Genomic DNA, 17,000 nt, shown 5'->3' with positions numbered 1-17,000 from the left:
CACAATACCTTTGCTTTGCAACAAACAAAATGACTATAATCAATCTCTGATATGTTTCACTACAAATTTTTCTTTTTTTAAGGTGATGCAGTTTTTTTGTTTGCCACTGTATATGTAAAACACCTATTTTCTTCATTGTCTTTCTGTCTATTCATTGGTCCATCTGCATGTAATAATTTGACTCCTAATGCATGGATTTTCATTAAAATCAGACTAATAGAAATCAATGTAATAAGTCGACTCCCATTGGATGAAATTTGATTAAAATTTGTATTTAGCTCTGTTAGACAGACTTGAGCCTTCGCAAATTTATTTCAAGTTAATCAATAGAAATTTGGCAATTATTACTTTTTTGTTTTATATATATATCGCATAGGCTACAACTTAACATATTGCATAGCTGAAGGACTGGATATTATGTTTTGTTGCAATGTGCTGATTGAAGGAATGGATGGCCAGTATGGTGGAATGGCAGAAACAGACTGCATAAAGATTATTCTTTTTGGTTTTTTTTTTTTTTTTATAAATCATGTATTATTACTATTCGCTAACATGCCTGAAATGTAAAGCACTGTATATATTGACTAATTTGTTACCATTGGAAAAGCTATAGTTCCATATCTGAAGCAGAAGAACCTGACATATTTCTTATATGACTTTATTTTACCTTATTTCAGACATGGAATACTCTGTATGTCTTCCTCACTATTTGCTGTTTAATTTGCAGATATAAATTATATATATTAATTATTTAATAATATAATATTATATATTATTAATATATAATATTATTAATATATAATATTAATATGAATATATTATAATATTAATATGAATTTTTTCAAAATATCTTTAACTTCACTTAAATTTTAGGGCTTCTTGGGTTGTTATGGGTCATTATCTTGAAGTGTATAGTAATGCCACTTAACACAAAAAGACTCAAATTGATTCCTTTGATGGATGATAATAACATCATGGTTAATAAACCCCATGTGGCTCCTCCTACTCCAATTCCTTGGCTTGCACTCTTCAAAAAATCAGCTTTCTGGTAAGTTGAATTTTGTAACCTCTAATTTGGAATAGTGCTGTTTACAAACTAGGAAGTTTGTAAACAGAATTGGAGGATAAGTATAATTCTTGAATATTTTCTTTTGTGAGGTTCTGTGGGCAATATAAATAAAGTTAGTGTTTTGTTGGATGAATTGGAGTGCTTGAAGAAAAGGGTTGTTACCCTAGAAGAAATTAACTCAGCTGATTCATCAAGCACTCAACAGTTGGACAGTCAAGGGCAGTAGTAGTAGTAGCTATAATTGTTGACTCTATTGTCAGGGCAGTAGAGAATATCCTTTGTAATAAGGATAGGTGGAATAGGACAAGGGTGTCTGCCAGGTGATTAATTATCATCTTTCAAGGGCACAAAAGGTAATATGGAACATGTTAGTACTAATGATAATTAAATATAGGCATTCTGAAGCTTTACTTAACAAGTATGAGGAGAACATTGGGGAAAAAAAAGCCAGAAATGCAAAGTTGGATTTTCGACACAAAAAAAATACAAGATCTCATGTCACAATTGAAGTATTTTTAATAATACTGCACTGACTGTTAATTATTGAGCTAATTTCAGTGGCAGTTCTTAAACCTTAATTTATTTTACTGATGATTATAATATAAAAGAACAATGTTAATTTATTTTACTGATGATTGTAATATATAAAATTCTATAGACACCTCCATGAGTCTGTAGAATTTTATATATTATTAATATATAAATTAATATTAATGTTGTATATAATATTAAATTATAATTAATATTAATTATAATTTAATATTATATAAAATAGATTTAAGCCATCCAGCTGTAGAGCCTAAACGTGCATCACTGACTTCCAGGAATTTTGCTCAACATCAGTCATTTTGTTTTCCAGTTCTTTTGAAGTCAGTTTTTGCCAAACTTGTGGACCAGTAAATATTCAACCCTTCATGTTTGCATTAGACAATTTTCTAAACATAGATTGTAAAAAATAGACATGAAAATACATTAATATATTAGGCAAATAACTTTATACAGCCAAGGCTAGAAAGGTTTACAGTGCAAAGGAAGAAATAAAAATAAATGAAATGTGTATATGGTCCTTGAATATTGCGAGAGTCACAAGTTATGCATTTTTCCTTCAGTTTCAGACAGTACATCCTTAGACTATGTTGTTGAATCCAGTAGTAGACAGGTCATTAATTCTGTTGCTGCATCCACAAAAAAGCTATCCATTTTTTGGATAATTTTCAATACTGAAGATGCCATTTGTGTAACATCAGCCTCCATGAGATCAGGTCCAGGGCATTTCCCCAATCTGGTTGTTTTCGCAGCAAGATCGGTTTCCTCCCTTAGGAATGATTCCTGTGTGGATTGCCTTGATGTGTCTTGATCTAGACGCATAATCATTTGTAGGTTGGTCTCTTGCTGAGATAAGTCCTGGTGTGTGATGACATCCAGTATATTGTCATCAGCTTGCGACCAAGTTGTTTGGCTCAGGTTGGCCGTGGATTAGGTGTCACTTGGGATAAATTTATCCATGACAAGCTTATTGATAAGCTCCCAGGGAACCTCATTACCAGTCCTACTGACAAGAGTTTCCCAATCTTTCTTTCTTTTTTTTTCTTGGTATATGGCTGTATGGAAGACCCACTTTGATTCTTTGTAGACTTCCTGGAGTCTGAGTATTTCATCGTGTGGACTGTGATTTCTCTTTGAGTTTTGGTATTGTCTTCTAGAGAGCCTCATATGATTTGTAATTTGAGTTAGATCATTTATCCTCTGGTGGTCCATTGATCTGTGTTTCCTTCTGGAAATTGAAGCTTTACAGGCAGAGATTGAGCTTTTGAAATTCTAATACTTGATCTTTGGATGGAAGGCTTTTTAATTTTTTAATGTTGTCTAGAGTAGCAAAGGTTCTGATGTAGAGTTCAAAGATATCCCAGTTTGCAAGTTTAGTGTTGTAGCTTTTATATTCAGGAAGGTTTCCTCTTTTTCTTCTTCCAGTATTGGCAGCTGGAGCAATGTTGAAGATGATGGGATTGTGTTTACTTCCACTGCTGGAGGCACGAACTTGCCAGTCTTGGACTCAGTTGTGAGTCCAAGTCTTTCATTTATCAGAGTTATATCAATGTAGGAGTCCCAGTTGATGTCATGCATGTTGGGGGATGTCCCGGAGTATTGACAACTTTCAGGTCATTGGCATTAATGAGTTCCTCTATTAGTTTTGCTTTCCTATCAGTTCAAGGGATATTCCACAGCAAGGAATTGGCATTGGTATCAGTTTCAATAATTATATTACTATGTCTGAGCCTCAAGATAGCTTCATCCAGGAAGTGAAGAAAAAGTTGGATGTGCTGGCAATGTTTACTACATTGAATGCAGATGGAGAAGAACAAAGTGCTGTCCAAAGGATTCCTTCAGGGATGCAACAGCTGCATGGGAGGAGCAGGGACTGTTGATGCTTGGTAACCATTATGGCTGAGTCAAAGATGGCAATGACAGCCCAGCACTGTGCCACAGTGTTTCTACCCTGCCCAGAAAAAATGTCTGGGAGGAGCTCACCCTACCACCAGCAGGATGACCCTTGATTGCCCCTTTGTAGGTGTAGGATTTTTGCAGTAAAAGAACTTCAATTTTCCCTGTCAGTAGTTATATTTGCTATTTGGTTCATTACAGAAAGTGACCTTTGACAATTGAATTGGATAAATTTTAGGGGTTGACATGCTTCTGTAATTGATCCTGTTTTGGTTTTGAGTTTAACCTTTTCTTTTTCCTTTAATTATTCAGGGCACTTTTTGGCCCTGTAGGAATAATGGCTGTCTCTCTTTCTTGCTCTGCAGTTAGGACATTGCACTGATTGAGACTTGTTTGGGCAGTCTGAATACACGAGGCTGGTGCAGTCACAGTGGCTTCATGTGTTTTCTGTCTATCTACAAGTTTTGGCGGAATGTCTATGTTCCAGAAATCTAAAGCATAGTAATGCAATCAGGAAATCTTTAGCATTGTGAATCAACCAGCATGACTCACCCTAAAGGAGGCAGCAAAAGAGATAAGCAAACCTTTGGCCATGATCATAACAGAATCCTTGGATTCAGGAAATGAAAATGCAATGATTTCATCCTCCCTGTGGACTGGAAATATGCAAATATATTGCCAGTTCACAAAGGGATATCAAAAAGCAACATGAGTAATTACAGATCTGTTAGTGTGACTTCATTTCCAGGGAAAATAATGGAATCACTTGTTAAAGAAGTAATGCAGGCTCATCCAGACAGGAATCCAGTTATACTACAAGCATAGAATGGATTTATTAAGAGGTGATCTTGTCTGCCCAATTACATTGGATACTGTGACACAGTAACAAAGGAAATGGATGCAAAAAATAATTTTGACATCATATACTCTGCTACTAACATTATTATTAGTACTACTCTTCTTGGACTAATGTTATTAGCAGAGTCTCCTAGTGTTCGATGCTTGACCCATTGTTATTTTATATATTTTTTAACTTAATTACAGCACGGCAGATGATATGAAGGTAGGCAGGTTGGTTAATGACAGTCATCAGGGCATGCTGCTATCTTGACAAGGCAGAGAAGTGGCAAGTGAAGTTTAATATTGCCAAATGCAAGGTACATGGAGAGCAGTAATCCCAGATTAACATACCAACTCTGTGGTATCACACCAAATGTAGTGGAGAATTAAAAGGACCTGGGGACAATAGTGCTGGCAGATATGAAGTTCTTTGAATAGTGCAGACAGGCTGCCATGACAGTTCATGGGGTTTTGTCAAGGATATACAGGAATTTTGCAAGCAGATATAAGGAGGTGATTATCCCATTTTATTAGGCAATGGTAACGCTAAGCTGAATACATATCAGATCTGAATACATTACATCTTGAGTAATGTATTCAGATCTGAAGTCCTCAGTTTACGAAGGATATGGATCTTTTGTTCTGTTAGAATGGATGCAGAGAAGAGCAGCGAGATTAGTGAGCAACAAAAGGATACTCTTACCAGGAAATGCTTCATACTGAAGCATACTGGAGACCAGGCATCAGAGGAGATTGAGGTGTTTAAGGCTTTCAATGGATTCAGGAAGCTCAATGCAGATAGAATTCTTCTTGCTCTGATTACACGTATGAGGGGGCATAAATTCAAACTGAGGAAAGATGGTTGCAGGGTAGACTTATGGAAATTTGCCTTGAGCCAGTGGGTAGTTGATTGCAGAAACAAATTCCCATCTGGTATTGTAGAGGTGGGTAGTTTGAATAAATTCAAGGAAGTAGTATATAAACTATTAGAGGGTAGGATAGATGATATGGGAAGTTATGATTTTATTTTTTACCTCGTATGCTGTATAAGCTTTCTTTTTCTTGCATAATTTGCCTCTACTAATACTATTATTTCAGGAATAGTGAATTGGGAGATAACTTTGGAGATTGATAGGATGAAGAATTGCTTCCTCCCACAGCTGTGGCTGTGTGGTAATTATATTATGTCATTGCATATGAAATTTTCTAAATGTGTTGTAGTTAGAGTTTATAACAATAAATTATCAGTTGTTCTTTGCAGAAAAACTGGCTGAAGTTCTTTCTTGGGACTGCAAATATTTCATTTAATGTTATTTATATCTTTCACAGTTAAACATTTTCCGAGTTTCAATGTTAATTTTTATGTAAGAATGAATTATCTTGCTAGGCTGTTCTGAAATGTTTTCAGTAGCTTATCATTTCACATCACAACCCACAACCTAATAAAAGACAACAAAATAATTAACATTTGCATGAAATACAAATTGATACCTTTTTTGGGTGCTGATTCTAAATTAGAAATCAAGTTTTATTTTATGTCTAAAAAGAGTAATGGATCTTTCCTAGAAAAAGGAACCAGTAGTTTGGCATGATTTACCAGCAGTATAATAAAATCCTTCCAACTGGTCATGCACAAGTTGCACAGTGGATTACAGGATTCTTGTAATCTTTGTTTGCAGATTATTTAGCTTGTGCCCCTTACAGAAAAAAAATTAATTTTTTTTTATCAATTTTTTTTTTTGATTTATTTTGTTTAGGGAGAAAAAATGCAAAACTACAAGATAGTTCTAAACTAAATTAATATAAAATCCATTACCCTTACAAGATTTTTCCAACTTATAATAACCTCTAGCTTACCTTTCAGCTCTATCACGCATTACTATCCAAGTCCAGATATAGAATGGTATGTGTTAAAGTTTTTTTCATGCTGAGGAGAGAAGATTCCTTTAGGCGAGAATTTTTTTATTCATGAATAGGCTGAACAGTTTTCTGAGGATTTAAAGCAGTGGCTAATAAATTTCCAAAAAAATGGAAACTGACCCAAATTTCTTCAGTTTGGGTGTAACTGAAAGTTTCATTTGACAACTTCATAAATGTTGATAGTGAAATTGTAATTAGTGGATTGTGAGATACAAATGCAGGAAGAACAAAAGAGTTGAAATAGGAAACAGAAAGTAGAATTAGAAGAAATTAATGTTAGTTTTATTTCTGAAGGCTTTCCAATAGTAAAAAAAAAAAAAAAAAAAAAAACTCACAGTAAATCTATTGAGCACATTATAGAATGGAAATCAATGAAGAAAGTGTACCAGATTCTGCTTATTGAATGTTTCAAACTGAGTGTATAAGTTTACATTTGAAATTTTCAATTCTTATAATATCATTTCTGTATAATATATTTTTTAATAATATTATAGTATAATATTATTTAAAAAGTTCTTAAACTTTTTTAATTTTAGTTGAAATTTGAGGAGTAGGCAAACAACACATCAATAAGGACTCACTGTGTTTTAGTTAGAAAAAAGCAATAGAATTCAATAAGTCAAATTTGTGGATTGTTTATTGCATTTTAATGTCATTCAGAAAATAGTTTTGCCTTTCTTAGGTAAACAATATCCACAACCAGCAAACAGTGAATGTTACTCAAACTATTTACTTTCATTTCTAACAGTTTCCAATGAATTACTCAGGCTTGAAAACTTTGTATTTTTTTAATACATTACATGCAGTTTTCTTAACTTAATTAGCACAAGGTATTTTACATCTCTTTCTATATTTAAAAAAAAAAGAAACTATACATTTCTCTTTCAGCTGATTTCAAATTTCCATTTCAGAAATCACTAGCACAATTCCATAGTGGCAAATTAAATTTGTCTCAATGGAAGTCTCCTGTAATTAGACCACTCTGAACAACAGTCCAGTGATACTGTAACTTTGATTGCAATCCCTATGATGCATAATGTTACATTAACTTGGTGATACCTTGTGCAACAAATAATAGGTGCATAGGAATCATTTTGATCAAGATAACAGAGTTATCTTGAATTTTTAACAGGTAAACTGAAAGAAAAACTTTCTGAAAATATTGTTACAGCTGGATGAACATAGAAGTTTTAAAGTGGAAAAAAAAAAAAAAAAAAAAAAGAAGAAAAGAAGGTAAAGATCAAAATGAATCTCACATTGGTTCCAACAGATTAAGTTACAGAATTAATATAACTACAAAAAGAACACAAAGTGATTATATGATAATTAACCATTCCAAGTAAGTAATCATTCCATTTTAGAACAATAACTGCTTTAAATTAATGCCAGACAGACTTTCTGTGGCTGGATAATAAGCCTTAATTACATATACTATCTACTTACAAGTTTTATATGGTTAATCTATATTACATATATCAATCTGACATTTTACAGGTCAATTTTATTAGCCCATTACACGGAGACTAATTCCTTTTACATTTTGTTAAATTGGTTACCTACTTACTTTGATGAAACATTTCCAGAAGGAAAGGTAAGAGTATGCATATTTTTGAAAAGATAAACCTAAAATTTTAAACAGTTATTTAGAATAAAACATTTAATATAAGGTTTATACAGGGCAAAATAAAACTGGCTTTTAGTGTTCATATAAGGTTAGAAATAAAAATATATATTTCAGTGAGCAAAATTCATATATATATATATACAGGGTAGGGCTTGCATAAAACTGAGAAATTTCAAAACCGAGTTTAACCGAAGTTTACTCTTAAAACCGGTTTTAAAACCGATTTTCTCAGACTTAGGGAAAATAATTAAAAGCTTATAACACAGGTATTTATTTTTTCTTGGGTAGATTGTACAAATCGTAATCAAATCTCTTAAACAAAATCTATCACCTCTTATAGTAAAAAAAATAAAAAAATTAAAATGCTCCAAAAAGTAACCATCTTGAGATTATACAAAATTACAAATTGTATTCAAATCCTTTGAATAAAAACTATCTTCTCGTATAGTAAACAAAAAAAGTAATATGCCCTATAATAATAATAATAAATAAATAAAAATAATGTGAAAAAAAACAGCTTGGGGTAATTACTTTACTATTTATTGCTCAGCTTTTTTCTGAAAATGATCCTTTAAAAAACACAGTATATTAAGCATTTTTCCTGATAGAGTTGACCTTATTTTTGTGTTAAAGAGACCAGTGATCGAAAACACTCTCTCAGATTGGACACTTGTTGGTTTAATGGTCAGCAGTGCTCTATAAACTTTCTCCAGCTTTTCACTTCTACTGCTAGTTGCCTCCAAAATTTTAAATTCTTTGCTGATTTCCAATTCACTCGGATATTTTGAAGGCTCTTCAGTTAATCTCTTTATTACACTATCATATTCTAGCATGAGTGTACCGCCAACATCGGAACTAGACGAGTCTTTGTTTTCTTCTAAAAGAACAGTTCGTTTATTTTCAGTTTCTTCATTCAACGCTAAGACTCCTTCGGAATGTTTTGCAAATAATCTCTGATAAATCTCTTCAACATGCTTTTTAAAAACTTGCTTACTTGGAAAATCAAAAGTTCTTGAACCTGAATCTTCTTTCCTAAATTTTTGGGGTTGTGTAGATAGCTCAGCAAAGCCACAGTTTGGCAATTTCGTCTTGCATTGTAACGCTGCAAAAGGCTTTGGTGAAACTTTAAAGCAAATGGGTTTTCTGCTGTATCAAGCTTAGCAAGCAGAAATTCTACTAAAGACTCTGCTTTAAGTAAATCTGTATCTTCTGAGGTTATAGCATTCAGAATCATTTCAACTGGTCGAAAAGTTTCACATAGCAATTCAAGTATTTTCCAGTCATCGTCAGACACAACTTCAGTTGACAGTACTGTACATAGAGCATTTGGAATGCAATTTTTCAATTTCAAAAATCTCCCAATCATATAGAATTTGCTATCCCATCTGGTCTTGCAATCTAATATAAGTTTATATTCTTTCCCATTAAATTTTGCTTTAACAAAATTTTGTAATATGTCATTTTTGGTAGGCGATTTTCGAAAAAGCTTGCAAATTTTTCCGACTTTGTTAATAGTTTGTGCAATATTGGCCATTGAATTGAAGAAATAAATGAGCTCATCGGTAAAGTCGGTTTGATAAAGCATGCCTTGCTGTCTTTCTTCAACTTCATCATCACTACTTTCTTCATTATTTTCATTTTCTTCATTGTCTTTGGGAAACTCAGAGACTGTGGCACCATAATTGATTGCTTTTTCATAAAGTACATCTATAACTGACATATGTATACAATGGGCTATACATTGTTGATGATTAGGCGTAATTTACTTGCCAAACTTAAATCATCATTGCTGCTCCATCGGTGGTGCAGGCAACAATATCCTCATCCAAGTTCAAACCAAATTCCTTCAAGTGTCCATTCACAATTTGCTCAGTTCTTCTGCTATCAAGTGAACCATTAATCTCAATAAGACCTAACGACCAATGATTGTCTTTTGAATGCACATTTATATTCATATACCTTTTATTTTGTATAGACGTATATGAATGAACCAATGAATTTTTGAAATGCTGAATGAGTTCTTCTTTCTTAGTTTTATAATAATTCAGAACCATATTTTTAATTCCATTCACTGAGGCTGGTGGTAATTTATCGTATTTATTTCTCTGAAGGTGAAGGCTTGATTGTATAAACTCACTCTTGGCAATTGAATTAAAAGAAAATCCATCTAAAGCAGCTAATTTTGAAATTTCTTCTTCCATAGATTTTTTAATGATAAAGTTTTCTAATGTTCTTACCATTTTTAAGGGAGGTTCGCTGTTATCTTGTTTAATGCCAATCTGATGCATTTTCTTTAAATGCAACATCAAAGATGATGTGGATCCTCCAGACGACTTCATTATCTTCTGACATTTCGAACATTGCGCTTCATCTTTGCTTTTTCGAGCAAAATAATTCCATACATTTGATTTCATCTTAGACATATTAAGAGTAATAACTATTAATTAGTAGGAATTTATATCACCGAAAATTTTAAATAAAAATATTGAAGATAACAAAGGCACAATACTATGCGTCACTCCCGCAAGCACTGAATGAAGAGTCTAAACGAGGCAAGTTTCAAAATTTTCACGAAAGAAATTTTTTATTTATTTACTCGCAATTTTTTTTTCCCCAATTAAATCTATTCTATTTTCAAAATTACATAAAAGCTAAATTTGGTGAAGCTGCTTTTTGGAGAACATTTGACCGCAAATTTAATAGGAGTAAAGAAGCAAAAAACTTTCTACGATTGAAATTTGATGCAATATTCAGCGAATCTGTTTCTAGTGGGTAACCATCAATAAGGCGCGTTCCATAACTTGCCTGGCGAACAAGATAGATGGAACGGAGAAATGTTGAGCATTTTCTTTTATGCTATCGCTCCGACTCACTCAGTTGTAAATGAGTACACCTGCATCGTGCCATGATACAGGTAGGAAGATAAAAGGTACCCTTCCTAGATTTGGGTCACTTGCCCATGAGATTCGTACCTAAACATAAAATAAAATAAAATAAAAAACATGTTTAACACAAAGCAGTTGAACGATCCAGACAAACGAACAAACAAAAGAAAATGTGCGTAACAAAAAACTATATTCGAGGGCTAACTAAGAAAATATTCGAATCCGGTTTTAGAAGCTCAGTTTCGGTTTTAACAACTCAATATGAAAACCGGATTTAATCGGTTTATAAAACCGGTTTGTAAGCCCTAATACAGGGGCATTGAAAAAGGTGTCTGTGATTTCCCTTTTAATTATCTTCAGAAATATTTGATCGATTGCTATGATGGTAGCAGCAAACAGTGTGGTAACTCACTAAGTTTTATTTGACACTTCAACAATGACCTTGGTTGCACCGTGAGTGTGTGCAGAATGACTCCTACATGCACTACCTCAGTCAGTGTCAGTAAGATGACTGTGCAACAGAAAGCACAATGTGTGTTGTGACATTGCACTGTTATGACCGATTTAATTTCAGCGTACCACAACACACACTGCATTTCTGCACAGCCATCTTACTGACACTGACTGAGGTGGTGCACATAGGAATCATGCTGCGCACACTCACGGCACAGCCAAGGTCATTGTTGAGTTCTCAAATAAAACTTAGTGAGTTACTGCACTGTTTGCTGCTACAGTCACAGCAATCAATCAAATATTTCCAAAGTTAATTAAAAGGGAAATCACGGACACCTTTTTCGATGACTGTGTGTGTGTGTGTGTGTGTGTGTGTGTGTGTGTGTGTGTGTGTGTGTGTGTGTGTGTGTGTGTGTGTGTGTGTTACTTGAGAGGTTTCTGTATTTGCGTAAAACTGCTTGCTATCTTGCAACTGGCTACGAAGATCTTGTAAAGTATATATATTTATATTTTATGTACATGTTGTATATTATGGTTATAGGCAATTGTATGGCTGTTTAGCTAACAGGAGACAAAATTAGGAAAGTAATTAGGATAGAAATAGACACTCCTGCCCTCATATTACACTAATAGCCCATAGTGTGGAAAATATTTAGCTGTAGAAAAGTAAACAGTATGTGATTGAAGAATATAAAGCTGGTGCTCTGGTTATCCAGGAGCACAATTTCCTGTCCATATTAGTAACGGCCCTCGATGAGGTAGACATATGTATCTGTAATAATTCCACTATTTCAGCAAAATATGCTAAATTAGTTCATATATACAGCCTATTACATTTCAGTAGTTCTTGTACATATTCCTTGTAGCCAAAAAACTTAATGTAATTTTAAATTAAATGAATTTTTTGTGGGTTTATTTGAATATGTACAGGTAACTGTGGCATCTACATTATGTTATCTGTAATTTTATATAAGTAAAATCTATAATTTGTTGCCCTGAGGGGGAAAAAAATTGAGGTTTACCAATTGTAAATTAAAAGTGAATTGATAGTTAAGAAATGTACAGAACAGGTCACAAAGAAAATGGGGCAATGGAAAAAGGAAAAACAAATTTGCAGATTTTAGCAAAATGCTTTCGAATTGGGATCAAAAAATTATTCATATCACGTCAATTAAAAAACAGTTATTTAACCTCAAACATAGTGTACATAAAGCTGTAATAAGAATAAGATTTACAAACACATTAAATTCAAGAATAGACATCTACTAAACCTTATAATAGACACTGGAAAATACAGACTTAAAAACAGATAATTTAACACAGAATATAGAATTATAGAATAGTGTAGAATTAAGTTTCTAGATAAAAGGTTTGACCAAGTTATCTGGAAGGATATATTTTGAAAATATCATACCTTATTACCACCCATAAAACCAAATATAGCCATTATACCTAGATTAACCTCCGGCTACCCATTGGATTACGTATATGTATGCAATTACAAAGCAATAGTTACAGATTTAATAACAAAACTGTTACTGCAGCGAAACTTGATACAAAAGATTCATGAATACAAACCATTGACATGTTATTACAGGAGATCTGGATATTATAGAAGGTAAAGAACTGAGAAACCTCATGAAATTATGGTTTTAAATTTAAGCCTAACTATAAGAATAATTTTAAAAAAGTTAGAAAAGAGATATACTATGATATGGTGCCATTTAATTATAAATTATCCCTGAAATATGACACACCAATCGAAGGTTTTAAGAGCTGAATAAGACGTGTACTTGACGATAGTACAAATCTGTTTAAAGGCATAGTACGTGAACAATCTACAGTATTTAATAATGCAAGCATAAAAAGGCAAATTAAAGAACAAAATAAGTTTGTAATTATGAGTGTAGACAAAGCCACCAAAAACTTCGCCATCATTTGTAAAAAAAAATGTATACAGAAACACTTAAAGATGAAATTACAAAAGGCAACTCATACAAGTGGGTTAGTGCCAACAAAACAAGCGAGATTAACAAGATACTGGCACTATACAAAAAATTAAAGATAAAAATAGATAACACTAACATAAAATTCTTATATATGATACCAAAATTTCATAAAACACCAGTTAACTTCAGATGTATTACCAGCGGTAGAAATTGCTACACCAACATAATAGCCAATAAGTTTGAAAAAATGCTAAAACAAATATATTAAAGACAATCCCAATATTGCTAAAATAGAAACACATGACTTTGCCAACCTGTTCACATCCATCTCACTAGATAAGTTCAAAATAGTATTAGATGCACACTTCGAAGAGAACAAAGAAGCCGACCTGGCTAGCCAGGTGGGTAAAGTGCCTGCCTGACAACCCAAAGGTCGCAAGTTCGAATCCTGTCTCAGGCTTGGATCAAAGTTCTGCAGAAACCTTGGGAGGTGCATTATGGCCACAGAAGCCGATGCACCAACAACTACCAAAAAAAAAAAAAAAAAGAACAAAGAAAAATTTAAAATAGGAAAAAGCCAATGGGCAGTATATACAGAGTTCTGCTTATATATCAAAGAATTGCATCTACGAAGGTAGACAGATATATATATATATATATATATATATAAACAGGTAATAGGGATCCCAATAGGCTCCAAATACTCAATACTGGTAGCAAACCTATTCCTACACTATCACGAAAAAAAATACATTAAAAATAGCAGCAACCAAATAAAAACATATAGATACATAGACAACATGATATCTTTCGACAATAACCTAGAAGAGGTTGAGGATTATGGAGAAGAAGACAGTGGCCAGATGTTTGTGGAGTTACGCTTCATAACTGAGTTGTTACTATTGCAACAACAGAGTACCCTTCCATGGAAGAGCGACCAAAAAGCCTTGAAATGGTAACTTTTGAGTCGTGGTATCCACCGAGAATAAGTATCAATAATCTTCTCCATAGGTGAAGTGTTACTTCTTCAAGGTGCCAGTACCATGAAAACTCATTGGGAGGTGCAATACTATGGAAACTCGTGAAGGTATTCACAATATGAGATACAATTAGCATTAGTAGAGGCATATGATGCAAGAAAGCAAGCTTATATAGCATCAGCCAAAAAAAACCTTCCCATTTCACCCATCCATTCACTCCACATGTTTGTCTAGTTCTGACTTGAACTTATTTAAGTTGCTGACCTCCACTACAACAGATGGAATTTTGTTCCAACTATCAACCTCCTGCTGGCTAAAGACGAATTTCCACACATATATTCTACAATTGTCTTTCCTCAATTTGAATTTATGCCCCCTCAGGTGAGTAATCTGAGCATGAGAAAGAATTCCATTAGCATTGAGATTGCTCAGTCCCATCAGATTGAGGTGTATAAGGCCATAAGGCCTTATACACCTCAATTAGATCACCTAGCAGGTGCCTAATCTCCAGAAGCTGCAGTTTGCAGAACTGAAACCTTTCTTGGTAACACCAACCCTTTGTCCACTCACCAATCTCATTGCCCTTCTCTGTACTTGTTCCAGCAGCTCTACATCTTTCCTAAAATGAGGCCTCCAGACCTGTATACAGTATCATGCCTTCACCATTGCCTTATCATCATCAGCCATTTTCAATCCACTGCAGGATAAAGACCTCTCCAGCAATTTTCCAGTTCCTTCTGTTTTGTGCAATGGACATCCATTTACTACCCACAAACTCTTGAATTTCATCTGTCCATCTACATCATTGTCTTCCAGGTTTTCTTCTAGCTCCTCTTGGGTACCATTCTGTTATTTTCTTGGTCCATATGTCTTTGAGCTATGTGTCCTGCTTAATCCATGCATTTCTCTTCTTAACTAACAGTTTGAGTCCTAATATAATTTATTCCATTCTTCGCTTTGTAGTTTTCAGCTTCTCTTCCATTTTTTTGGTGAGTGCCCAAGTTTCACTTCCCTAAGTCATGGTGGGGAGTATACATTGGTTCATTATTTTACTTTCAGACAAATTGGGATATTGCTCCCCAGTATGTGACTATATTTCCTAAATGCTATCCACCAAAATTTATTCTTCTCTTGACTTTCAGCCATTTATCATTTTTACCACTAAAGACTTGTCCCAAATAAGTATATGAATCCACCTTTCCAATTACTTCTCCTTCAATGATTATATCCATTTCTGTGGCATACCTGTTCATCATTACTTTTGTTTTAGCCATATTCATCTTTAGTCCGAAATCCTTACTAACTCTGCATAATTGATTAAGATTTTCCTCTAATTCTTTGGGATCATAGCTTATGATCACAATGTCATCTGCAAATTGTAAATGGTTTAGGTACTCTCCATTCACATTGACTCCTTTCTGCGACTAGTCTAATCTTCTGAAAGCTTCCTCAAGGGCAGAAGTAAACAACTTTGGAGATATTTTCTCCTTTTCAAACTCCTTTCTCAATTTAAAATTTTATATTCATTTGCTTTCTCCATTAGCTGTGATATTATGTAAAGGTGATCCATAGTTGAGAATCCTGTCCTAAAGCCAACTTGCTCTTTTGGTTGATTCTCATCAAGTATCCTTTCTGATCTGTTAGTAATGACCCTTGTGAACAACTTGTAGATGTGGGATAACAAGCTAATTGGTCTATAATTTCCAATTTCTGATTTATCTCCTTTCTTATGCAGCAAAGCTATGATTGCATTATTCCACTCCTTGCATTTTGTGAAGAGTCTTGCTAGTTTCTGCATCATGTCTCTTCCTCCCAATTTTAACAACTCTACAGTAACTTCATCTTCCCCTGGGGCTTTCTGATTCTTCATTTTCTTCAACACATGTTCTACCTCATCAGGAAGGATATCGGGTATGCCATATGTTTTACTAATTTGTGATCCATCTTCCACACTGCTGGCATCATTTCCTCACTCCTTGTATAATTCTCTATTGTAGTCTTCTGCTATTTGAATTATGCCTTCTCTGCTATTTATAAGTACACCATTTCTATTCTTCAGTATCATTTGTCTTTCTGTATCACTTCTCATTGCTGCTGATTTAAGTCCTTTGTTTTCCCTTAATGCTTGTTCTACTTTTCTTGTGTTAAATCTTCTTATACCCTTTCTGACTCTCTTTCTAATGGCTTTGCATAACTCAGTATACTCAATTTTGTCCTTGTCGATGTTTATCTTGCTCTTCATTTGTCGTCCTCGGTTCATCATGACAAGTGTTTCTTGACTAATTTTTTTCTTCTTTGGATTTCTTTTATACCTATAGGTTTCTTGGGCTTTATCATTTTCAGAAAGTTGTATTCCTCTTCGATACCTTGGTCCTGAATAGTCTGCAGAAACTCAAACTTGTTCTTAAGTTCCAGTACATACTTCTTTTTCTCCTCTTCTGTTATCTCAAAGACCTTTGTAATACTCAAGTCAGTTTTTTCCTTTCTCTTCTTTTATCTATATCAAGTGTGCATCTTACCGTTCTGTGATCACTTCCAACATTTACCTTGTTCAGGACGGTAACGTCATTCACGATACATCTGTTAGTGAGGATGAAGTCAATTTTCCATTAGTTGTTAATCCATTTGAGCTCTTCCATGTCCACTTTCTGTTCACCCTTTTCTTGAAAAAAAGTGTTCATTACTGACATGCCTCAAGATTCTGCAAATTCCACAAGTCTTTCACCTCTTTTATTTCTTTCATCAGTTCCAAAATTTCCTATAGTTCTCCTTTCTCCACTTTTTTTGTCTCTTTCCAACTTTAGCATTGAAGTCTCCATAATGATAGTGTAGTGAGTT

The 17,000-nt window shown here is 33.8% G+C and overlaps 1 protein-coding gene across 4 annotated transcripts in view; it reads left to right on the top strand.

Moving 5' to 3' along the window:
* MFS18 (major facilitator superfamily transporter 18) overlaps positions 1-17,000 on the top strand; it is a 299,997-nt gene that overhangs the window by 138,305 nt on the left and 144,692 nt on the right. For all 4 annotated transcript variants that reach the window (XM_090373372.1, XM_090373373.1, XM_090373374.1 and 1 more), the window contains 2 exons: positions 874-1,048; positions 7,766-7,862. In XM_090373372.1, the coding sequence (XP_090229498.1) occupies positions 874-1,048; positions 7,766-7,862 (272 nt within the window). The remainder of the gene's footprint in view (positions 1-873; positions 1,049-7,765; positions 7,863-17,000) is intronic.

Source organism: Mastigoproctus giganteus, chromosome 5, assembly GCF_048544385.1.
Source record: "Mastigoproctus giganteus isolate SK-2022 chromosome 5, ASM4854438v1, whole genome shotgun sequence".
NCBI classification, from domain to species: Eukaryota; Metazoa; Arthropoda; class Arachnida; order Uropygi; family Thelyphonidae; genus Mastigoproctus; species Mastigoproctus giganteus.
The sequence above is the reverse complement of the archived record's forward strand: the minus strand, read 5'-3'. Positions and strand labels throughout refer to the sequence as shown.